Source organism: Coregonus lavaretus (genome assembly GCF_964263955.1).
Source record: "Coregonus lavaretus genome assembly, chromosome: 12".
Classification (NCBI taxonomy): Eukaryota; Metazoa; Chordata; class Actinopteri; order Salmoniformes; family Salmonidae; genus Coregonus; species Coregonus lavaretus.
Genome location: NC_139999.1, coordinates 40,148,211 through 40,175,198, shown reverse-complemented (window position 1 = coordinate 40,175,198; position 26,988 = coordinate 40,148,211). Strand labels below are relative to the sequence as shown.

General features: G+C 44.6%; 1 protein-coding gene across 2 annotated transcripts in view; it reads left to right on the top strand.

The window, feature by feature from the left end:
* Positions 1–26,988, top strand: part of LOC311138643 (sodium- and chloride-dependent GABA transporter 2-like) — a 107,007-nt gene that overhangs the window by 46,455 nt on the left and 33,564 nt on the right. For both annotated transcript variants that reach the window (XM_084173420.1, XM_084173419.1), the window contains 8 exons: positions 13,347–13,437; positions 13,681–13,813; positions 14,075–14,209; positions 14,673–14,776; positions 15,276–15,400; positions 18,268–18,380; positions 18,491–18,628; positions 21,403–21,505. In XM_084173420.1, coding sequence (XP_084029546.1) covers positions 13,347–13,437; positions 13,681–13,813; positions 14,075–14,209; positions 14,673–14,776; positions 15,276–15,400; positions 18,268–18,380; positions 18,491–18,628; positions 21,403–21,505 — 942 coding nt within the window. The remainder of the gene's footprint in view (positions 1–13,346; positions 13,438–13,680; positions 13,814–14,074; positions 14,210–14,672; positions 14,777–15,275; positions 15,401–18,267; positions 18,381–18,490; positions 18,629–21,402; positions 21,506–26,988) is intronic.

Here is a 26,988-nt window from a genome sequence, read left to right as displayed (position 1 = left end):
AAAGTGAAAGACAGACAGTAAAATATGGCTCCCAATCAGAGACAACCAGCTGACACTCGTTGCCTCTGATTGGGAGTCACTCAGGCCAACATAGAAATACAAACATAGAATTACACACCCTGGCTCAACATAACAGTGTCCCCAGAGCCAGGGCGTGACAGGTCCGTGGGAAAATTTCCCTTTTGGGGGCAATCAAACAGTGTATTCGATAATCGTTGCAGAAGCAACTACTTTAAATAATGATAAATAAACTGGATGATCTACGATTAAGACTATCCTACCAACGGGATATTAAAAACTGTAATATCGTATGTTTCACGAGTCGAGGCTGAACGACGACACAGATAATATAGAGCTGGCTGGGTTTTCCGTGCATCGGCAGGACAGAGCAACTATGTCTGGTAAGATGAGGGGCGGGGGTGTGTGTCTATTTGTCAATAACTGTCACGATCGTCAGGGAGAGACCAATGCGCAGCGTGATGAATGAACATGTTTACTTTATTAAATTAAAGCACGAACAAAACAACAAATGACTCGTAACGTCCACGGTGACAAAGACCGAACACGGAACAAAAACCCACAAACACAAAGTGAAAAACAGACAGTTAAATATGGCTCCCAATCAGAGACAACCAGCCAACAGCTGACACTCGTTGCCTCTGATTGGGAGTCACTAAGGCAAACATAGAAAACAACAAACCAGAACCCCCAACATAGAAATAAACCACATAGAATGAACACACCCTGGCTCAACATATAGAGTCCCAGAGCCAGGGTGTGACAATAACAGCTGGTGCGCGATGTCTAATATTAAAGAAGTCTCGAGGTATTGCTCGCCTGAGGTCGAGTACCTCATGATAAGCTGTAGACCACACTATCTACCAAGAGAGTTCTCATCTATATTATTCGTAGCCACCACAAACCGATGCTGGCACTAAGACCTGTGGGAGAAAGATCACGTATTTACCTGATTTGTTTAATATTTATAGTTAGCAATTAATATGCTTAACAATAGTAGAGACATTTCTTTAGTGCAAATGCTGTGCTTCTGAGAAAGGATGGTTCCCTCTAGCTCCCTGCAGCTGGTCTGGGCGTGTAGTCAAGGACATGGGATGGGGATAAACTTGAGGAACAGATAGACCTGTATTGTTTCCATTTCTTGTTGCTTCCAAGTAACCTCATCACACATTCAAGACAAAGAGCCTCAGAGTGACCACAGTTTTTCAGTTCATCCTGTCTTTTACTATCTTCCAAGGGCACAGCTGTGTGGAGATATGAGTAGTAACGGAACTAACGTTATCACTTGTTTGTGCACTATGACCTGATACGCATAGCCACAACAATTACATTACATTACATTTACGTCATTTAGCAGACGCTCTTATCCAGAGCGACTTACAAATTGGTGCATTCACCCTATTAACAAGGTAGCTCCGGATCTGCTGGGTAGGGGTGGAACCATCCATGACTAAGCATTTTTAGGTCCACTATATAAGACGTCAGCATTTCTTGTTTGTTGGTCTCTCAACGAATCACCTATGGGTGGGTCGTTGACCAGCTCCATTATTGCAATAATTAATCGATATCAAATAAAGATTGATTGTTTGAAGAAATGACAAAGTCTCTCTCACTTGATTAGAATTTCCACAACAGACCGCGCTAAACGAGCTGTATAAGGCCATAAGCAAACAAAAAAATGCTCATCCAGAAGTGGCACTCCTAGTGGCCAGGGACTTTAATGCAGGCAAACTTAAATCAGTTTTACCTCATTTCTACCAGCATGTGACATGTGCAACCAGAGGGAAAAAAATCTAGACCAACTTTACTCTACACACACAGAGATGCATACAAAGCTCTCCCTCGCCCTCCATTTGGCAAATCTGACCATAATTCTATCCTCCTGATTCCTGCTTACAAGCAAAAGCGGGAAGTATGAGTAACTCACTCAATACGGAAGTGGTCAGATGACGCGGATGCTACGCTACAGGACTGTTTTGCCATCACAGACTGGAATATGTCCCGAGATTCATCCAATGACATTGAGGAGTACACCACATCAGTCACTGGCTTCATCAATAAGTGCATTGACGACGTCGTCCCCACAGTGACCCTATGTACATATCCCAACCAGAAGCCATGGATTACATTTACATTTTACATTTTAGTCATTTAGCAGACGCTCTTATCCAGAGCGACTTACAGTTAGTGAGTGCATACATTTTCATACTGGCCCACCTGGCCCCCCGTGGTAATCAAACCCACAACCCTGGCGTTGCAAGCGCCATGCTCTACCAACTGAGCTACACGGGGCCACAGGCAACATCCACACAGAGATAAAGAGCTGCCACTTTCAAGGAGCGGGACACTAATCTGGACGCTTATAAGAAATCCCGCTATGCCCTCAGACGAACCATCAAACAGGCAAAGCGTCAATACAGGACTAAGATTGAATCCTACTACACTGTCTCTGATGCTCGTCGGACATGGCAGGGCTTGCAAACTATTACGGACTACAAAGGGAAACCCAGCCGCTAACTGTCCAGTGATGTGAACCTACCAGACGAGCTAAATACCTTCTATGCTCGCTTCGAGGCAAGCAACACTGAACCATGCATGAGAGCACCAGCTGTTCCGGACGACTGTGTGATCACGCTCTCCATAGCCGATGTGAGCAAGACCTTTAAACAGGTCAACATTCACAAAGCTGCGTGGCCCGACGGATTACCAGGACGTATACTCAAAGCATGCGAGGACCAACTGGCAAGTGTCTTCACTGACATTTTCAACCTCTCCCTGACCGAGTCTGTAATACCTACATGTTTCAAGCAGACCACCATAGTCCCTGTGCTCAAGAAAGCGAAGGTAACCTGCCTAAATGATTACCGCCCGCGGTGGCCATGAAGTGCTTTGAAAGGCTGGTCATGGCTCACATCAACACCATCAAACCCTAGACCCACTCCAATTTGCATTCCGCCCCCAACAGATCTACAGATGACGCAATCTCAATCACACTCCACACTGCGCTTTCCCACCTGGACAAAAGGAACACCTATGTGAGAATGCTGTTCATTGACTACAGCTCAGCGTTCAACACCATAGTGCCCTCAAAGCTCATCACTAAGCTAAGGACCCTGGGACTAAACACCTCCCTCTGCAACTGGATCCCGGACTTCCTGACGGGCCGCCCCCAGGTGGTAAGGGTAGGCAACAACATGTCTGCCACGCTGATCCTCAACACTGGGGGCCCTCAGGGGTGCGTGCTTAGTCCCCTCCTGTACTCCCTGTTCACCCATGACTGCATGGCCAAGCACGACGAGTTTCAAGTTCCTTGGTGTCCACATCACCAACGAACTATCATGGTCCAAACACACCAAGACAGTTGTGAAGAGGGCACGACAACACCTTTTCCCCCTCAGGAGACTGAAAACATTTGGCATGGGTCCCCAGATCCTCAAATAGTTTTACAGCTGCACCATCGAGAGCATCCTGACTGGTTGCATCACCGCCTGGTATGGCAACTGCTCGGCATCTGACCGTAAGGCGATACAGAGGGTAGTGCATACGGCCCAGTATATCACTGGAGCTAAGCTTCCTGCCATCCAGGACCTATATACTAGGTGGTGTCAGAGGAAGCCCCAAAAAATTGTCAAACACTCCAGTCAACCAAGTTATAGACTGTTCTCTCTGCTACCGCACGGCAAGCGATACCGGAGCGCCAAGTCTAGGACCAAAAGGCTCCTTAACAGCTTCTACTCCCAAGCCATAAGACTGCTGAACAATTAATAAAATGGCCACCCGGACTATTTACATTGACCCCCCCCCCCTCCTTTGTTTTTACACTGCTGCTACTCGCTGTTTATTATCTATGCATGGTCACTTTACCCCTACCTACATGTACAAATTACCTCGACAAACCTGTACGCCCGCACATTGACTCGGTACCGGTACCCCCTGTATATAGCCTCGTTATTGTTATTTTATTGTGTTACTTTTCATTGTATTTTTATTTATTTTTTACTTTAGTTTATTTAGTAAATCTTTTCTTAACTCTATTTCTTGAACTGCATTGTTGGTTAAGGGCTTGTAAGTAAGTATTTCACAGTAAGGTCTACACCTGTTGTATTCGGCGCATGTGACAAATATAATTTTATTTTATTTGTAGTTTAGTTATTAAGCACAGGGTGCTGCCAACAAAATTCAACCAGTCTTATCCACCCAAATTTCTAAACTGCTGGCAGGCATGGTAGTTCAGTGGAGATCATGAACAGTCAGTGTGTTCAGGTGAACACCTTCTGACAGTTTAAGAGAAGACAGTGAAGACAGACAAAACAGTGAGGGGAGGGGAGCTGTCTGATGTAGGCTGTTTACTAACGCTCACTACCATTTCCATCTTATACACAACGCCCCCCACCCCCACACACATCAACGTTTTTACCTTGTCATCGGATGTCTTTGCTCAGGTTGAATTAAGTACATTCAAATGTACTCTGGTTGTTCTACCAATTCGGTGCCTTTTGAGAAGTGTAACTTTGTCAAAAAAACTTTGATTTCCCCAAATTTTGGCATTCTGTCATAAAGAGCAAATGTTCAACTTCATAAAAAACATGCTTTCCCATCTCAAGAGGTTACATAAAAATGATTATAGTAAGTGCCTATTAAGTGACAAATAAATTAACAGGGTTGACTGTAACAGTGTTGATGATTTAATCTTACATCAGCCATAAATCCCCTTGTGACAGGGGGAATGGAAGCTTGAGTGCAACAGGGAGTGGCATTTTTTTTGTTACATTTCTAGCCTGTCTATCTATGGGAACCTAACATATCAGGTGTAAAACGCCTGAATCTAAATACCCTACATACTGGTCTTGACAAGAAGAAAAACAACTGTCGGGGGAGGTTCTCTTCTGCACTGTGCAACGAATCCAGCAAATGTGTTGGAGGAGTTAAGTGTTGCCTTGTTAATGTTCAAAAGCTCTTGTTAATGGACACAGGCTTTCTTTCCATTTCCCCTGAAAACCGGAACATTCAGTTGTTGGGGACTCAGCAGAGGCTAATCTATGGGCAACAGGGTTGACATGTTGTGCTTGACCCGCTCAGTTTTCCACCACAAAATACCAGAAAATGGCCAAAAAGAGTAGAACCAGCTCACCTGCTTTTACACTATAATCTGACTATTCAATGTTTAATGTTACTTTTGAAAAAAAGGTTTAAAAAGGAATAGTTTCACTATATTACTGTCACGATCGTTGTAAGAGGCAGACCAAGGCGCAGCGTGATAGGCGTACATCTTTTAATGAGTACTTTACACTAACAACAAAAACGATACGTGAAGTCTAAAGGTTCACCAACACAAACCTATACAGAACAAGATCCCACAATCAACTGTGCCAACAGGCTGCCTAAGTATGGTTCCCAATCAGAGACAACGAGAATCAGCTGTCTCTGATTGGGAACCACCCTGGCCAACATAGAAAACACGAACTAGAACACCCATAGACAACTAAACATAACAAGTCCACACCCTGGCTCAACATTTAAGAGTCCCCAGAGCCAGGGCGTGACAGTACCCCCCCCCCAAAGGCGCAGACTGCGACCGCGCCAACCAAACACAACAGAGGAGGGGCCGGGTGGGCATTCCGCCTCGGAGGCGGATCTGGCTCCGGGCGTGACCACCACTCTCTCGCTACCCCCCCCGTAGCGCCCCTGGTCTGGTCTGGCCCCGCTGGCCAGAGCTGGACTGGACACAGGTGGAGCGGATTGCTCAGGCTCCGGTGTGGAGCAGCTGACCGGTGCCTGACCAGGCACCGGTGGAACAGGCACGGGCTGTGCCGGACTGACGAAGCGCACCACTGGCTTGGTGCGGGAAGCAGGAACAGGCCGGACCGGGCTGGCGACGCGCACCACTGGCTTGGTGCGGGGAGCAGGAACGGGCCGGACCGGGCTGACGACGCGCACCACTGGCTTGGTGCGGGGAGCAGGAACAGGCCGGACCGGGCTGACGACGCGCACCACTGGCTTGGTGCGGGGAGCAGAAACGGGCCGGACCGGGCTGACGACGCGCACCACTGGCTTGGTGCGGGGAGCAGGAACGGGCCGGACCGGGCTGACGATGCGCACCACTGGCTTGGTGCGGGGAGCAGGAACGGGCCGGACCGGGCTGACGACGCGCACCACTGGCTTGGTGCGGGGAGCAGGAACAGGCCGGACCGGGCTGACGACTCGCACCACTGGCTTGGTGCGGGGAGCAGGAACGGGCCGGACCGGGCTGACGACGCACACCACTGGCTTGGTTCGGGGAGCAGGAACAGGCCGAACCGGGCTGGTGACGCGCACCACTGGCTTGGTGCGGGGAGCAGGAACGGGCCGGACCGGGCTGACGACGCGCACCACTGGCTTGGTGCGGGGAGCAGGAACGGGCCGGACCGGGCTGACGACGCGCACCACTGGCTTGGTGCAGGGAGCAGGAACAGGCCGGACCGGGCTGTGGAGACGGACTGGAGGTCTGGAGCGAAGAGCTGACACAACCCGTCCTGGCTGAATGCCTATTTCTACACACTCTGTGTGAGGCATCAGCACAGGACGTACAGGGCTGTGCACTCGTACTGGCACTACAGCACGTGGCACTGACGCAGGATATCCGGGACCGAGGAGGGGTACTGGAGGCCACGAGCGTTGAGCCGGCACACTCCGTCCTGGCTGCATGACCACCTTAGCACGACACGTGCGTGGTGCTAGCACAGGACGTACAGGACTGTGCCGGACCACTCGCGGCACAGTACGCAGCTCCGCATAACTCGGAACCTGCCCAGTCTCACGCTGCCTAGCCTGAGTACGGGGAGTTGGCTCTGCTCTACCTCTAGGCTCCGCCAACCTCCCTTCCAGCCCCCCAAACCTGGTGGCCTCCTCTCCTAATCCGCCGATACGTCCTGTAGCTGCCTCCAGCATCCCCATCGTCCATGCCGTGTGCCCCCCCAATTTTTTTTATTGGGGTTGCCTCTCGCCTGTCCGACAACGACCCGGTTGGCGCCGCTTCTCCTCTCCTGCCTGGGCATCCTCCCTCATCGCCCTCCGGTAGCGGACGGCCTCCTCCTCTGTGATTATCCCCCAACCGAGGAGGACATCTACCAGAGTAACCTCCTGTTCCATACCCGGCGTTTGCTCCTGCACACGCTGCTTGGTCCTATTTTGGTGGGATCTTCTGTCACGATCATTGTAAGAGGCAGACCAAGGCGCAGCGTGATAGGCGTACATCTTTTAATGAGTACTTTACACTAACAACAAAACGATACGTGAAGTCTAAAGGTTCACCAACACAAACCTATACAGAACAAGATCCCACAATCAACTGTGCCAACAGGCTGCCTAAGTATGGTTCCCAATCAGAGACAACGAGAATCAGCTGTCTCTGATTGGGAACCACCCTGGCCAACATAGAAAACACGAACTAGAACACCCATAGACAACTAAACATAACAAGTCCACACCCTGGCTCAACATTTAAGAGTCCCCAGAGCCAGGGCGTGACAATTACATTGAGAATTCAGTTCACGTAACAGGGTTGACCTTAAAATGAGGGACATACACAAATGAATCACTAATCACATGAAATAAATAATAATCTTCAGAATTATTGACTTTGTCAAAGCAACAAAATAACTAAGGCTTTGCAATGATGGTAAAAATCTGGAGAAATGTTGGGGTTAAGTGGGTTAAAATCTTCCTAGAAGTCACAGAGGGTGACATTTGGCACTTTGAATTCTCCAGGTGGTCTATACAGTGCCTTGCAAAAGTATTCATCCCCCTTGGCGTTTTTCCTATTTTGTTGCATTACAACCTGTAATTTTAAATAGATTTTTATTTGGATGTCATGTAATGGACATACACAAAATAGTCCAAATTGGTGAAGTGAAATGAAAAACATTACTTGTTTAAAAAAATTCTAAAAAATAAATAAGGGAAAAGTGGTGCTTGCAAATGTATTCACCCCCTTTGCTATGAAGCACCTAAACAAGATCTGGTTCAAACAATTACCTTCAGAAGTCACATAATTAGTTAAATAAAGTCCACCTGTGTGAAATCTAAGTGTCACATGATCTGTCACATGATCTCAGTATACACTACCGGTCAAAAGTTTTAGAACACCTACTCATTCAAGGGTTTTTCTTTATTTTTACTATTTTCTACATTGTAGAATAATAGTGAAGACATCAAAACTATGAAATAAAACATATGGAATCATGTAGAAACCAAAAAAGTGTTAAACAAATCAAAATATATTTTATATTTGAGATTCTTCAAATAGCCACCCTTTGCCTTGATGACAGCTTTGCACATTCTTGGCATTCTCTCAACAAGCTTCACCTGGAATGCTTTTCCAACAGTCTTGAATGAGTTCCCACATATGCTGAGCACTTGTTGGCTGATTTTCCTTCACTCTGCGGTCCGACTAGTCCCAAACCATCTCAATTTGGTTGAGGTTGGGGGATTGTGGAGGCCAGGTCATCTGATGCAGCACTCCATCACTCTTCTTCTTGGTCAAATAGCCCTTACACAGCCTGTAGGTGTGTTTTGGGTCATTGTCCTGTTGAAAAACAAATGATAGTCCCACTAAGCCCAAACCAGATGGGATGGCATATCACTGCAGAATGCTGTGGTAGCCATGCTGGTTAAGTGTGCCTTGAATTCTAAATAAATCACAGACAGTGTCACCAGCAAAGCAACCCCTCACCATAACACCTCTTCCTCCATACTTTACGGTGGGAAACACATGCGGAGAGCATCCGTTCACCCACACCGCGTCTCACAAAGACACGGCGGTTGAAACCAATTTGGACTCCAGATCAAAGGACACATTTCCACCGGCCTTATGTCCATTGCTCGTGTTTCTTGGCCCAAGAAAGTCTCTTCTTCTTTTTGGTGTCCTTTAGTAGTGGTTTCTTTGCAGCAATTGTACCATGAATGCCTGATTCACACAGTCTCCTCTAAACAGTTGATGTTGAAATGTGTCTGTTACTTGAACACTGTGAAGCATTTATTTGGGCTGCAATTTCTGAGGCTGATAACGCTAATGAACTTATCCCCTGCAGCAGAAGTAACTCTGGGTCTTCCTTTCCTGTGGCGGTCCTCATTAGAGCCAGTTTCATCATAGCGCTTGATGGTTTGTGCGACTGCACTTGAAGAAACTTTCAAAGTTCTTGAAATGTTCCGTATTGACTGACCTTCATGTCTTAAAGTAATGATGGACTGTAATTTCTCTTTGCTTATTTCAGCTGTTCTTGCCATAATATGGACTTGGTCTTTTACCAAATAGGGCTGTCTTCTGTATACCCCACTACCTTGTCACAACACAACTGATTGGCTCAAACACATTAAGAAGGAAAGAAATTCCACAAATTAGCTTTTAAGAAGGCACACCTGTTAATTTAAATGGATGCCAGGTGACTCCCTCATGAAGCTGGTTGAGAAAATGCCTAGAGTGTGCAAAGCTGTCATCAAGGCAAGGGTGGTTATTTAAAGAATCTCAAATATAAAATATATTTTGATTTGTTTAACACTTTTTTGGTTACTACATGATTCCATATGTGTTATTTCATAGTTTTGATGTCTTCACTATTATTCTATAATGTAGAAAATAGTAAAAATGAAGAAAAACATTTTATATACTTATATTATATTATATTATTTATTATTATATTATATTATTATATTTATTATATTATTATTATATATTATATTATATATATATACACCTGTTCTGAAAGGCCCCAGAATCTGCAACACCACTAAGCAAGGGGCACCACCTAGCAAGTGGCACCATGAAGACCAAGGAGCTCTCCAAACAGGTCAGGGACAAAGTTGTGGAGAAGTACAGATCAGGGTTGGGTTATAAAAAAATATCATAAACTTTGAACATCCCATGGAGCACCATTAAATCCATTATTAAAAAATTTAAAGAATATGGCACCACAACAAACCTGCCAAGACTCACGGACCAGGCAAGGAGGGAATTATTCAGAGAGGCAACAAAGAGACCAAGGATAACCCTGAAGGAACTGTAAACCTCCACAGTGGAGATTGGAGTATCTGTCCATAGGACCACTTTAAGCCGTACACTCCACAGAGCTGGGTTTTATGGAAGAGTGGCCAGAAAAAAGCCATTGCTTGAAGAAAAAAATAAGCAAACATGTTTGGTGTTCGCCAAAAGGCTTGTGGGAGACTCCCCAAACATATGGAAGAAGGTACTCTGGTCAGATTAGACTAAAATTGGGCTTTTTGGCCATCAAGGAAAACGCTATATCTGGCGCAAACCCAACACCTCTCATCACCCCAAGAACACAATCCCCACAGTGAAGCATGGTGGTGGCAGCATCATGCTGTGGGGATGTTTTTCATCGGCGGGGACTGGGAAACTGGTCAGAATTGAAGGAATGATGGATGGCGCTAAATACAGGGAAATTCTTGAGGGAAACCTGTTTCAGTCTTCCAGAGATTTGAGACTGGGATGGAGGTTCACCTTCCAGCAGGACAATGACCCTAAGCATACTGCTATAGCAACACTTGAGTGGTTTAAGGGGAAACATTTAAATGTCTTGGAATGGCCTAGTCAAAGCCCAGACCTCAATCCAATTGAGAATCTGTGGTATGACTTAAAGATTGCTGTACACCAGCGGAACCCATCCAACTTGAAGGAGCTGGAGCAGTTTTGCCTTGAAGAATGGGCAAAAATCCCAGTGGTTAGATGTGTCAAGCTTATAGAGACATACCCCAAGAGACTTGCAGCTGTAATTGCTGCAAAAGGTGGCTCTACAAAGTATTGACTTTGGGGGGGGGGGGGGGGGGGATGAATAGTTATGCACGCTCAAGTTTTCTGTTTTTGTGTCTTATATCTTCTTTGTTTCACACAACAACAAAAACATTTTGCATCTTCAAAGTGGTAGGCATGTTGTGTAAAGCAAATGATACAAACCCTCAAAAAATCAATTTTAATTCCAGGTTGTAAGGCAACAAAATAGGAAAAATGCCAAGGGGAGTGAATACTTTCGCAAGCCACTGTATTAAAGGGAACATCATTTAGTATAACAGGCTTTTAAAATGCAATATTGGTGCACAACTTCTACTTCAAATATCAAAGGAACGCAAAAGGCACTCTTTTCATGGAATGACCCACTCTCTTTTTTAAAAAGTAAACAGGCCCTAAAACTGTCCTATGCAAACCAGGTTTGATAAATCTGCACCATAGCGTTTAGCATTTACGAGTCGCTTTTGTGTCAATTACATTAAGAGGATCTGTAAATTAGCTTGCGTATCCACTTGAAGCTGTCAGGCTCTGATCAGTCCCTACACCCAAACGAGGGCATTGCGTTCATCCACCTCTGGCCTGCTGGCTCCCCTTCCTCTGCGGAAGCATAGTTCCCGCTCAGCCCAGTCAAAACTGTTCGCTGCTCTGGCACCCCAATGGTGGAACATGCTCCCTCACGACGCCAGGACAGCGGAGTCACTCACCACCTTCCGGAGACATTTGAAATCAATCAATCAATCAATCAATTTTATTTTATATAGCCCTTCGTACATCAGCTAATATCTCGAAGTGCTGTACAGAAACCCAGCCTAAAACCCCAAACAGCTAGTAATGCAGGTGTAGAAGCACGGTGGCTAGGAAAAACTCCCTAGAAAGGCCAAAACCTAGGAAGAAACCTAGAGAGGAACCAGGCTATGAGGGGTGGCCAGTCCTCTTCTGGCTGTGCCGGGTGGAGATTATAACAGAACCATGCTAAGATGTTCAAAAATGTTCATAAGTGACAAGCATGGTCAAATAATAATCAGGAATAAATCTCAGTTGGCTTTTCATAGCCGATCATTAAGAGTTGAAAACAGCAGGTCTGGGACAGGTAGGGGTTCCATAACCGCAGGCAGAACAGTTGAAACTGGAATAGCAGCAAGGCCAGGCGGACTGGGGACAGCAAGGAGTCACCACGGCCGGTAGTCCCGACGTATGGTCCTAGGGCTCAGGTCTCTCAGTTGGCTTTTCATAGCCGATCATTAAGAGTTGAAAACAGCAGGTCTGGGACAGGTAGGGGTTTCGTAACCGCAGGCAGAACAGTTGAAACTGGAATAGCAGCAAGGCCAGGCGGACTGGGGACAGCAAGGTGTCAGCATGCCCGGTAGTCCTGACGTATGGTCCTAGGGCTCAGGTTCTCAGAGAGAAAGAGAGAACGAGAGAATTAGAGAGAGCATACTTAAATTCACACAGGACACTGGATAAGACAGGAGAAGTACTCCAGGTATAACCAACTAACCCCAGCCCCCCGACACATAAACTACTGCAGCATAAATACTGGAGGCTGAGACAGGAGCGGTCCGGAGACACTGTGGCCCCATCCGAAGAAACCCCCGGACAGGGCCAAACAGGAAGAATATAACCCCACCCACTCTGCCAAAGCACAGCCCCCGCACCACTAGAGGGATATCCCCAACCACCAACTTACAATCCTGAGACAAGGCCGAGTATAGCCCACAGAGGTCTCCACCACAGCACAAACCAAGGGGGGGCGCCAACCCAGACAGGAAGATCACGTCAGTAACTCAACCCACTCAAGTGACGCACCCCTCCTAGGGACGGCATGAAAGAGCACCAGCAAGCCAGTGACTCAGCCCCTGTAACAGGGTTAGAGGCAGAGAACCCCAGTGGAGAGAGGGGAACCGGCCTGGCAGAGACAGCAAGGGCTGTTCGTTGCTCCAGAGCCTTTCCGTTCACCTTCACACTCCTGGGCCAGACTACACTCAATCATAAGACCTACTGAAGAGATAAGTCTTCAGTAAAGACTTAAAGGTTGAGACCGAGTCTGCGTCTCTCACATGGGTAGGCAAACTGTTCCATAAAAATGGAGATCTATAGGAGAAAGCCCTGCCTCCCGCTGTTTGCTTAGAAATTCTAGGGACAATTAGGAGGCCTGCGTCTTGTGACCGTAGCGTACGTATTGGTATGTACGGCAGGACCAACTCGGAAAGATAGGTAGGAGCAAGCCCATGTAACGCTTTATAGGTTAACAGTAAAACCCCACCTCTTTAAGGAATACCTGGGATAGGATAAAGTAATCCTTCTACCCCCCCCCCCCCCCCCCCAAATTGTAAAGTGGTTATCCCACTGGCTATAGGGTGAACGCACCAATTTGTGAGTCGCTCTGGCTAAGAGCGTCTGCTAAATGACGTTAATGTGCCCTTGAGCAAGACACTTAACCCTAATTGCTCCTGTAAGTCGCTCTGGATAAGAGCGTCTGCTAAATGACTAAAATGTAATGTAAATGTAAGTTTATAACATGCTACAACTAGACTTCAATGTATTTCAGATGCTTGTGTGACATTTGGCACCAATAATGCCAGCAGCAATTGGACTGGTTCTCTCCTGAATTCATCATCTTCCGTTGTGGAGTTTTGGCAGTAAGTCTATAATAAATGCTGTGTTTTTTCACCAATACATCTTTCATGATTAGACGCTTGACTTCTTACATGAGAAATTAATCAGGTACCATGGTCTTGTTTTTTTAAAGGGAACTGTATCACATTGTTGAATTTATTATTTTAAGAATATAATAAACTACAATAGACTACAACACATTTACATACAATACATGTTATTTTGGTGATCAAATGTATTGCGGTGTCAACCTTTTCTCCTTACAGGCGGCGAGTGCTGCGGATATCAGATGGGATTGAGTCATTGGGAGGTATTAGATGGGAGCTGGCTCTGTGTCTTCTACTGTCATGGATTCTCTGTTACTTCTGTGTCTGGAAAGGAGTGAAGTCTACTGGGAAGGTGAGGGTTATAAGATATAGTAGTTAGACAGTAGTTTCATAATCATGCATCATGCATCATTCCAATCTCAATCAATCTTAAAATCAGAGGTAAAAAATAAGAAAACAACCAAACAGAAAAAAAACAGAGAGACGGTTATTTTCTGTAGCTGTAAAGTTACTTGGTGAGATAATGGGTCCATAGTTAGTGTGGTAATACTGGTATGCGTGGCTGTACTGGTTTTTTTTTGTATTGTACTAACCCTGTACTGCTAATTCATAGGCGGCATACTTCACGGCTACCTTCCCCTATGTCATGCTAGTGGTGCTATTTGTCAGAGGAGTGACCCTTCCAGGAGCTAAAGATGGCATCTTCTACTACTTGTATCCCAATGCGACACGGCTAGCTGATCCACAGGTATTATCTGTAGTATAAGTGTATGGGCCAGTTTCCCAGACACAGATTAAGCCTAGTCCTGGACTAAAAAGCTCATAGGAACAGCAGCCTACTGTATCTCCTGTCACTGTAGCGTGAGGCAGCTTGATGTACAAGTACACCCCCTGGACAGGATGTTAGTCTATCACAGGGCCTTACCACCAATCTATCTCCTCAAAGCTGAGTGCCAAGCAGAAACACATCAGGTCCCATTTTTACAGTCTTTGGTATGACACAGCCAGAGATCGAACTCCCAACCTTCCAATCTCAGGGAGGACACTCTAACCACAAGGCCATTGAGTCTTAGTCCAGGAGTATGCTTGATCTTTGTCCAAAAAAGTCCTTCTGTAGTCTCATCACATCTTACTGGTATACATTTCCGTTGTGACATGTTCAGTTTATGACTTCAGTTTAACTCTTCTTTGTCTGTTTGTTAATCACTAAGGTTTGGATGGATGCTGGAACACAGATATTCTATTCTTACGCTATATGCATGGGCTACCTGACCTCTCTTGGAAGCTACAACAAATACAACAACAACTGCTACAAGTGAGTCTTCAACTAGGCTGTGGGTTTGATAAAAAATGTGACACATTGTGGCACATTGAAGAAGTGCCATGAGGATTCATAGCCACAAGATTTCTTCAGTCAGTCTGGAGACAGTAAAAAGGCACATCTGTGTAGGCGAGGTGCTGGCTGGAGGAGTAGAACCCTTAGAAAAGAAAAGCTGCACAGTCTCATGGCTCTGATGCATTCATTCTAGTCACTTAATAACGTTTCGACAGCAACCTGTCTACATCAGGGTTTAATCTGGAAAACACTACAGGTCAAGATCTCTTCAGAGCATATAATGAAAGTTGGCTCATTCAGATACAGTTCGCCAGGAGTCATGGCACAACATGTCATGTCACAACACTACCTCAATTTCCATGAATGTTAATGACCTGTATTTACATATTATTAGACCCTTGCCAATGACAACACTGCATGTTAAAGAGGATGACTATGTCGTGTTGAAAACTGTTGAAAACTGTTTTGTGCCTTGCAGAGACTCCTTCTACCTGTGCTTGTTGAACAGTGGGACCAGCTTCGTGTCTGGTTTTGCCATCTTCTCCATACTGGGTTATATGGCTCGAGAACAGGGTGTGGACATCTCTGTCGTTGCTGAGTCAGGTGAGGCTCTAAAGGGCATTCATCTACAAGGGTGTGACTCCCTATTATCCTCCTGATCAACCCAAATACTGTCTGACAACATACAGTTGAAGTCAGAAGTTTACATACACTTAGGTTGGAGTCATTAAAACTCGTCTTTTCAACCACTCCACAAATTTCTTGTTAACAAACTATAGTTTTGGCAAGTCGGTTAGGACATCTACTTTGTGCATGACACAAGTAATTTTTCCAACAATTGTTTACAGACAGATTTATTCACTTATAATTCACTGTATCACAATTCCAGTGGGTCAGACGTTTACATACACTAAGTTGACTGTGCCTTTAAACAGTTTGGAAAATTCCAGAAAATGATGTCATGGCTTTAGAAGCTTCTGATAGGCTGTGGATATATTTCAAGGCCTGCCTTCAAACTCAGTGCCTCTTTGCTTGACATCATGGGAAAATCAAAAGAAATCAGCCAAGAATTGTAGACCTCCACAAGTCTGGTTCATCCTTGGGAAACGCCTGAAGGTACCACGTTCATCTGTACAAACAATAGTACGCAAGTATAAACACCATGGGACCACACAGCCGTCATAGCGCTCAGGAAGGAGACGCGTTCTGTCTCCTAGAGATGAACGTACTTTGGTGCGAAAAGTGCAAATCAATCCCAGAACAACAGCAAAGGACCTTGTGAAGATGCTGGAGGAAACAGGTACAAAAGTATCTATATCCACAGTAAAACGAGTCCTATATCGACATAACCTGAAAGGCCGCTCAGCAAGGAAGCACTGCTCCAAAACCGCCATAAAAAAGCCAGACCACGGTTTGCAACTGCACATGGGGACAAAGCTCGTACTTGTTGGAGAAATGTCCTCTGGTCTGATGAAACAAAAATGGAACTGTAATAATGACCATCGTTATATTTGGAGGAAAAAGGTGGCTGCTTGCAAGCCGAAGAACACCATCCCAACCATGAGGGTAGTGCGTACGGCCCAGTACATCACTGGGGCCAAGCTTCCTGCCATCCAGGTCCTCTATACCAGGCAGTGTCAGAGGAAGGCCCTCAAAATTGTCAAAGACTCCAGCCACCCTAGTCATAGACTGTTCTCTCTGCTACCGCACGGCAAGCGGTACCGGAGTGCCAAGTCTAGGTCCAAAAGACTCAACAGCTTCTACCCCCAAGCCATAAGACTCCTGAACAGCTAATCATGGCTACCCGGACTATTTGCACTGCCCCTCCACCCCATCTTTTTACGCTGCTGCTACTCTGTTAATTATTTATGCATAGTCACTTTAACTCTACCCACATGTACATATTACTTCAACTACCTCAACTAGCCGGTGCCCCCGCACATTGACTCTGCACCGGTACCCCCCTGTATATATAGCCTCCCTACTGTTATTTTATTTTACTTCTGCTCTTTTTTTCTCAACACTTTTTTGTTGTTGTTTTATTTTACTTTTTTATTTAAAATAAATGCACTGTTGGTTAAGGGCTGTAAGTAAGCATTTCACTGTAATGTCTGCACCTGTTGTATTCGGCGCATGTGGCCAATAAAATTTGATTTGATTTGAAGCACGGGAGTGGCAGCCTCATGCTTTGGGGGTGCTTTGCTGCAGGAGGGACTGGTGCCCTTCACAAAATAGATGGCATCATGAGGAAGGAAAATTATGTGTATATATTGAAGCAACATCTCAAGACTTCAGTCAGGAAGTTAATGCTTGGTCGCAAATAGGTCTTCCAAATGGACAATGACCCCAAGCATACTTCTAAAGTTGTGCCAAAATGGCTTAAGGACAACAAAGTCAAGGTATTGGAGTGGCCATCACAAAGCCCTGACCTCAATCATATAGAAAATGTGTGGGCAGAACTGAAAAAGCGTGTGCGAGCAAGGAGGCCTACAAACCTGACTCAGTTACACCAGCTCTGTCAGGAGGAATGGGCCAAATTTCACACAACATATCGTGGGAAGCTTGTGGAAGGCTACACAAAACGTTTGACTCAAGTTAAACAATTTAAAGGCAATGCTACCAAATACTAATTAAGTGTATGTAAACTTCTGACCCACTGGGAATGTGATGAAATAAATAAAAGCTGAAATAAATCATTCTCTCGACTATTATTCTGACATTTCACATTCTTAAAAATAAGTGGTGATCCTAACTGACCTAAGACAGGACATTTTTACTAGGATTAAATGTCAGGAATTGTGAAAAACTGAGTTTAAATGTATTTGGCTAAGGTGTATGTAAACTTCCGACTTCAACTGTAACTGCTCACTTTCCTCATCTGAACTTGATTTTGTCTGCACCTTTGTCTACTGTGTCTGGTAAAAGCACTGGCTGTGTCCGAAATACTGTATGTCTTGCCTACTACTTACTAAAATGAATATTTAGAACGTACTGTTTAGTAAAAACGAATGCAGTAACCAACAAATATCAACATACTACTGAGAATGCGGCATTTAATGCGCAATTGCGTTGATTCCTGCCATTCGTTCATTTTGGTACAGCGCGTCCCCTCAGCTGATTGTCAGCTGTTGTCAAACACACGTAGGTCTCGAAAGACGATTCTCTTCCACAATAGTGTGCAGCAAATTCTACTAGATGAAAAGCCTAAATGAGTATGACATCCTGGCATTTAAAGCATACTTTCTTTTTAAACGTCACATATATAAAACGTTATATTTTCGCATACCCAAAATGCCTACTATTTAGAATGCAAGTACGGGTATTCGGACACAGCCACTGTCACACATCATAGAATCTTCAACTTTTTTGACATACTATTACACATAACTGAATGTTTCGTTCAATTAATTCAATCAAATTGCATTTGGGTACATATATTCTATAACTTTTTCCTTGTTGCCTTGCTGCAGGTCCTGGCCTGGTGTTCATAGTGTACCCCCAGGCAGTGTCCCTCCTCCCCTGCCCTCAGTTCTGGGCTGTCTGTTTCTTCACCATGATCATCCTATTGGGAGTGGATGGCCAGGTTAGAGCTCACCTCCACCAACACCTCCACCTGGGTGTCCTGTCCCTGCTGTTCTTTCCTCTACCTTCCTCTCCCATGTACAGTACATTGTCCTCTCTCATGTTCCCCAGTTTGTCGGCCTTGAGAGCCTAATGACCTCAGTAACGGACATCTACCCACACGTCATCAGAAAGGGCTACAGGAGGGAGCTGATTCTGCTGCTCATCTGCTGCTGCTGCTACCTGGTCGGACTCATCATGGTCACAGAGGTGAGAGGTCACAGACGCAGGTCTCCACTGCACACCAGCTGTCAGACTAGTTGTTGTTATTGCTGTTGTTGTTGTGTGACTACAGGTAGAGGTGGTTCTCTGATATCTGAACATATAATATCAGGAACATAAATTGAAGCGCCTTAGTGAGGTAAGTTAAATAACTTCTAAACAATGGCAATTAAAGGGTTGATCTGGGCAGCACTTTTTGATCCAAGTCCTTTATGGTTGTGCATAACATTAACCCCAGCACAAGGTGCACCTGTGTAATGATCATACTGTTTAATCAGCTTCTTGACATACTTCTTGATATACCACACCTGTCACGTGGATGGATTATCTTGGCAAAGGTGAAGTGCTCACTAACAGCGATGTAAACAAAATTTGAGAGAAATAAGCTTTTTGTGCGTATGGAAAATGTCTGAGATCTTTTATTTCAGCTCATGAAACATGGGACCAACTCTTTAAATGTTGCGTTTATCTTTTTGTTCAGTACATAAGTAAAATAAAGCTTCAATATACAGTACAATCAATGTTTACAGATCTACAGTGCATTCGGAAAGTATTCAGCCCCTTGACTTTTTCCACATTTTGTTACGTTACATTTACGTTTATTCTAAAATCGATTAAATTGTTTTTTCCCACCTCTTACATCTACACACAATACCCCATAATGACAAAGCAAAAACAGGTTTTTAAACATTTTTGCACATTTATAAAAAAAAAAGATATATATTGATATCACATTTACATAAGTATTCAGACCCGTAACAAAATGTTGAAAAAGGGAAGGGGTCTGAATACTTTCCGAATGCACTGTACATCACATCAGGGAATGTACAAGAATATATAAAAAATTTAAATAGCACATTGAAACAAAGTCCTATTGTCTAAATATGTATTATTTCACAAGATAAGATTTCATAAGATAGGAATTTATTTATATTAATTCATGAACCAAGCAGTCCAAACATCAGACTAAAGTATTGTTATGGTACTGCTGCCCTTTAATTATTTGTTCTTCTTTTTAAATTTGTACTTATCTATTTTTTTGGGATATTTTCAGTCATCATAATTTCAATTTTAATTGCATATTTTTACCTTCTCTACCATCTCACCCCCTCCCTTTCCTACACACACAATCAAGATACAATGTTGAATTTCAAATATTTAATTCCTATTGCCTGCATTTCAGAACATACAGTGCATTCGGAAAGTATTCAGACCCCTGACCTTTTCCACATTTTGTTACTTTACAGCCTTACTCTAAAATGGATACAATTTTTGTTTTTCCTCATCAATCTACACACAATACCCCATATTGACAAAGAAAAAACAGGTTATTTGAATTTGTATTAAAAATTACAAACTGAAATATCACATATACATAAGTATTCAGACCCTTTACTCAGTACTTTGTTGAAGCACCTTTGGCAGCAATTACAGCCTCAAGTCTTCTTGGGTATGACGCTACAAGCTTGGCACACCTGTATTTGGGGAGTTTCTCCCATTCTTCTCTGCAGATCCTCTCAAGCCCTGTCAGGTTGGATGGGGAGCGTCGCTGCACAGCTATTTTCAGGTCTCTCCAGAGATGTTAGATCGGGTTCAAGTCCGGGCTCTGGCTGGGCCACTCAAGGACATTCAGAGACTTGTCCCGAAGCCACTCCTACATTGTCTTGGCTGTGTGCTTAGGGCCGTTGTCTTGTTGGAAGGTGAACCTTCGCCCCAGTCTGAGATCCTGAGTGCTCTGGAGTAGGTTTTCATCAAGGATCTCTCTGTACTTTGCTCCGTTCATCTTTCCCTCGATCCTGATGCTGCCACCACCATGCTTCACCGTAGAGATGGTGCCAGGTTTCCTCCAGGCGTGATGCTTGGCATTCAGGCCAAAGAGTTCAATCTTGGTTTCATCAGACCACAGAATCTTGTTTCTCATGGTCTGAGAGTCCTTTAAGTGCTTTTTGGCAAACTCCAAGAGGGCTGTCATGTGCATTTTACTGAGGAGTGGCTTCCGTCTGGCCACTATACCATAAAGGTCTGATTGGTGGAGTGCTGCAAAGATGGTTGTCCTTCTGGAAGGTTCTCCCATCTCCACAGAGGAACACTGGAGCTCTGTCAGAGTGACCATTGGGTTCTTGGTCACCTCCCCGACCAAGACCCTTCTCCCCCAATTGCTCAGCTTGGCTGGGCGGCCAGCCCTAGGAAGAGTCTTGGTGGTTCCAAACTTCTTCTGTTTAAGAATAATGGAGGCCACTGTGTTCTTGGGGACCTTCAATGCTGCAGACATTTTTTGGTTCCCTTTCCCAGATCTGTGCCTCGACACAATCCTGTCTCGGAGCTCTACGGACAATTCCTTCGACCTCATGGCTGTCAACTGTGGGACCTTATATAGACAGGTGTGTGCCTTTCCAAATCATGTCCAATCAATTGAATTTACCACAGGTGGACTCCAATCAAGTTGTAGAAACGTCTCAAGGATGATAAAATTAAACAGGATGCACCTGAGCTCAATTTCGAGTCTCATAGCAAAGAGTCTGAATACCTATGTAAATAAGGTATTTCTGTTTTTTATTTTGAATAAATTTGCACACACCAAAAAAAATGTTTTCACTCTGTCATTATGGTGTGTAGATTGATGAGGAAAAACATTTATTTAATCAATTTTAGAATAAGGCTGTAACGTTAACAAAATGTGGAAAAAGTCAATGGGTCTGAATACTTTCTGAATGCACTGTAAATCTGTAAACATTGATATTGAAGCTTTATTGTTTTCGCAGGGTGGCCTCTACATCATCCAGCTGTTTGATCATTATGTGTGCAGTGGTGCCACTCTGCTGCTCCTCTCCATATGCCAGTCACTCAGTATTGGATGGATATATGGTAAGAATAGAGAAATTACACTATCATGGGCAAACACATACATATGCAAAGCTAGCTTCCTCGTCAGATTTTCTCTCACTATAAAAATGTAAAGTAATTGAAAGTCCTTAAAGGGACTGTTCATTGAAAGTCTTTAAAGGGACATGAGTACCCACTGGGCACACACTGGTTGAATCAATGTTGTTTCAATGTCATTTGTTAACCTATTGTGACATGGAATCAACGTGGAAAATACATTGGATTTAAAAAAAATTATAAACCAGTACTGTTTTCATCTAATTTCAACCAGTGTTGTAAACATTTAAATTATGGTAAAACTTCAACTTACATACTGTACATGGACATAACCTGACTAACAGGTTCTTACATCAATCTAATTTCAACATAATCAACAGAACTATGTATAAGTTGAAATTGCGTTGAAAATTCCACGTAAGTATTTTTCAGGTCTTGTGAGCGGAAATTTTAATATTGTGAGAATTCTGTGCAACTTCCGGCTTGCGTTTACAGTGAAAACTGAGGCTGTGTCAAGGTGACGTGTATGTGGGAAACGAAGTCAAGCGCAGGACACCGAACTACTGGCAGAACTTACTTTACTTAACACAGTAAAGAAAGTACAAAACAAACCTCCAAACAGGGAGGAACAAATAACGCATACAACCAGCACTGCCGACCTAACGGAAAACAATCACACACAATAACCAATGAGAGACAGGGGTTTATAAAGGGAATACAATATAACATAATGGGAAACAGGTGCAAACAATCAGGACAAACTAGACAAACACCGAAACATAGATCGGTGGCAGCTAGTACTCCGGGGACGACGAACGCCGAAGCCTGCCCGAGCAAGGAGGAGGGGCAGCCCCGGCTGATTCCGTAACAGGCTGTACCCGCTTTAAGTTACCGCTTTAGACCGTAGCCAATAGGCTATTGTGGCTATTTGAGCATAATGTAGGTCTATCAGAGTGGCCTACCAACAAAACCAATGGAATAAATCCTATATCATTTTCACATGGAAATAGCTTTTCATTTCTATGATATAGCCTACAGTAGCCTATGTGGTGTTCAATGCAGCCTACAGTCCATCATCATCACTTTTAAAAACTTTTTTAGATTATGCAGGGCTTGACATTAATTTATGATTTTTTACTTGGTCTGTAACATCATGGGCCAATTAGGTGACTGTACATTTCATTGTATTGTGTTGCATGATGCAAGAAACCACTTTACAAAATAAAGTTAATTATTATTACCATACAGAGAACTAGACAATGTAGGCTACCCTCTGCCTATTGGCTTATTTGCATATTCATATTTGCATATCCTGTCTCAAAATACAACATTGTTCCTTTAATATATGTATGAAAATGTATGCACTCACTAACTGTAAGTCGCTCTGGATAAGAGCATCTGCTAAATGACTAAAATGTAAATGTAATATAAATAGACTCGCTTTTCAAAAACAGTTTGAAATGTACATGTTTTGTGCTCTTGTAGGAAGAAGTAATTCCCCCATTGCTGACCAATACTTACCTATAACTGGGCTAATAACTCGCAAACTAGCAAAGAAAGTCAACAAATATCACAGACTCAAACTTGCAAAGTTAAATTTGGTTTGGTTTGTTGCATTGAAAAGGGGCTGATACTATGTTGATTAGATCACATTAGAGAAAACTTTGATCTATAGTGCAAGCTAATGGGGCGAACTGTGAAGTTCAATCTCGTGCGTCTGGCATTTCTTCTGCGCGGCAGTCCTGGAGGAGGTGTGCGGCCGCTTAGAGGGAACATTGATTGGGTGGTTGAAATTACACTGATATGTTGTTGGTTACAATGCAATTACACTGATATGTTGTTGGTTACAAGGAAATTACACTGATATACTACATGACCAAAAGTATGTGGACACCTGCTCGTCGAACATCGCATTCCAAAATCATGGGCATTGATACGGAGATGGTCCCCCCTTTGCTGCTATAACAGCCTCCACTCTTCTAGGAAGGCTTTCCACTAGATGTTGGAACATTGCTGCAGGGACTTGCTTCTATTCAGCCAGAAGAGCATTAGTGAGGTCGTGCACTGATGTTGGGTGATTAGGGCTGGCTCGCAGTCTGCGTTCCAATTCATCCCAAAGGTGTTCGATGGGGTTGAGGTCAGAGCTCTGTGCAGGCCAGTCAAGTTCTTCCATACCGATCTCGACAAACCATTTCTGTATGGACCTCGCTTTGTGCACGGGGGCATTGACATGCTGAAACAGGAAAGGGCCTTCCCCAAACTGTTGCCACAAAGTTGGAAGCAAAGAATCGTCTAGAATGTCATTGTATGCTGTAGTGTTAAGATTTCCCTTCACTGGAACTAAGAGCCCTAGCCCGAACCATGAAAAACAGCCCCAGACCATTATTCCTCCACCAACTGTTACAGTTGTCACTATGCATTGGGGCAGGTAGCGTTCTCCTGGCATCTGCCAAACCCAGATTCGTCCGTTGGACTGCCAGATGGTGAAGTGTGATTCATCACTCCAGAGAACGCGTTTCCACTGCTCCAGAGTCCAATGGCGGCGAGCTTTACACCATTCTAGTCGACGCTTGGCATTGCGCATGGTGATCTTAGGTTTGTGTGCGGCTGCTCGGCCATGGAAACCCATTTCATGAAGCTCCCAACAAACAGTTATTGTGCTGACGTTGCTTCCAGAGGCAGTTTGGAACTTGGTAGTGAGTGCTGCAACCGAGGACAGACGATTTTTACGCACTACGTGCTTCAGCACTCGGCGATCCCGTTCTGTGAACTTGTGTGGCCTACCACTTCGCGGCTGAGCCATTGTTGCTCCTAGACATTTCCACTTCACAATAACAGCACTTACAGTTGACCGGGGCAGCTCTAGCAGGGCAGAAATTTGACGAACTGACTTGTTGACCACCATTTGCCTCATGCAGCGCGACACATCTCCTTCGCATAGAGTTGATCAGGCTGTTTATTGTGGCCTGTGGAATGTTGTCCCACTCCTCTTCAATGGCTGTGCGAAGTTGCTGGATATTGGAGGGAACTGGAACCCGCTGTCATACACGTCTATCCAGAGCATCCCAAATATGCTCAATGGGTGACATGTCTGTTGAGTATGCAGACCATGGAAGAACTGGGAAATTTTCAGCTTCCAGGAATTGTGTACCAATCCTTGCAACATGGGGCCGTGCATTATCATGCTGAAAAATGAGGTGATGGCGGCGGATGAATGGCACAACAATGGGCCTCAGGATCTCATCACGGTATCTCTGTGCATTCAAATTGCCATCGATAAAATGCAATTGTGTTCATTGTCCGTAGCATATGCCTCCCATACCATAACTCCACTGCCACCATGGGGCACTCTGTTCACAACGTTGACATCAGCAAACCACTCACCCACACGACGCCATTGCCTGGTACAGTTGAAACCGGATTTCATCCATGAAGAGCACACTTCTCCAGTGTGCCAGTGGCCATCGAAGGTGAGTATTTGCCCACTGAAGTCGGTTTTGATGCCTAACTGCAGTCAGGTAAAGACCCTGGTGAGGACAACGAGCACGCAGATGAGCTTCCCTGAGACGGTTTCCGACAGTTTGTGCAGAAATGTATTGGTTGTGCAAAACCACAGTTTCATCAGCTGTCCGTGTGGCTGGTCTCAGACGATCCCACAGGGGAAGAAGCTGGATGTGGAGGTCCTGGGTTGGCGTGGTTACACGTGGTATGCGGATGTGAGGCCGGTTGGACGTACTGCCAAATTCTGTAAAATGACGATGGAAGCGGCTTATGGTAGAAAAATTAACATGAAATTATCTGGCAAAAGCTCTGGTGGACATTCTTGCAGTCAGCATGCCAATTGTACACTCCCCCAAAACTTGAGACATCTGTGGTATTGTGTTGTTTAACAAAACGGCACATTTTAGAGTGGCCTTTTATTGTCTCCAGCACCTGTGTAATGATCATGCTGTTTAATTCAGTTTCTTGATATGCCACACATGTCAGGTGGATGGATATATTGGCAAAGGAGAAATACTCACTGACAGGGATGTAAACATGTATTTATTTTCAGCTCATGGAACATGGGACCAACATTACATGTTGCGTTTTAATTTTTTTGTTCAGTGTATGCTGAATTTGAGATTTGATTAGACATATTTTATTTGACCTTATTTCAATGTTGATAGTAAAATGGTTTGTTTGAATCAACGTCATTCTTTCAACGTGATGCTATCAACCTAAATAAAGAGGTATATTGAAATAAAATGTGAAGCCACAGTCCAATGCCTGAACCGTGACTCCTACTTGTATATGAGGGGTAATGTGGTAACGAGGTGGTAAGAGTAGGCAAAAACACCTTCGCCACGCTGACCCTCAACACGGCGGCCCCCCAGGGGTGTGTGCTTAGCCCCCTCCTGTACTTCTGGTTCACCCACAACTGTGTGGCCATGCACGACTCCAACTCAATCATCATCAAGTTTGCTGAAGGTGTGACGGTGGTAGGCCTGATCACCAACGGCAATGAGACAGTCTACAGGGAGGAGGTCAGAGACCTGGCAGTGTGATGCCAGGATAACAACCTATCCCTCAACGTCAGCAAGACCAAGGAGCTGATTGTGGATTACAGGAAACAGGGGCAGGTGCACACCCCCATCCACATCGACAGGGCCGCAGTGGAGAGGGTCATGAGCTTCAAGTTCCTCTGTGTCCACATCACTGTCCTCTCACACCAGCACAGTTGTGAAGAAGACACGGCAGTGCCTCTTCTCCCTCAGGAGGCTGAAACGATTTGGCATGGCCCCTCAGATCCTTAGGAACTTTACAGCTGCACCATTGAGAACATCCTGACTCGTTGTATCACCGTCTGGTATCACAACTGCACCTCCCTCGACCAGAAGGCCCTACAGAGAGTGGTGCGTATGGCCCAGGTTATCACTGGGGGTGAGCTCCCAGCCATCCAGGACTTACAGGCAGTGTCTGAGAAAGACCTGAAAAATTGCCAAAGACTCCAGCCACCCGAGACATGGTCTGTTCTCCATGCTCCCGTCCAGCAGGCGATACAGGTGCATCAATGTTCAGAACAACAGAATCATAAACAGCTTCTATCCCCTGGCCATAAGACTATTAAATGGCTAACAACTACACCCTTAGAAAAAAGGGTTCCAAAAGGGTTCTTCGGCTGTTCCCATAGGAGAACACTTTTTTGGTTCCAAGTAGAATAACCCTTTTTGTTTACAGGTAGAACTCTTTTGGGTTCCATGTAGAACCCTCTGTGTAAAGGATTCTACATGGAACTCAAAAGGGTTCTACCTGGAACCAAAAAGGGTTCTTCGAAGGGTTCTCCTATGGGGACAGCCGAAGAACCCTTTTAGGTTCTAGATAGCACCTTTTTTCTAAGAGTGTACTGCACCCCATCACACGTACACTGCTGCTAAAATTATTATTGATTAGATTAACAGTACTACATTTACATTTACATTTTAGTC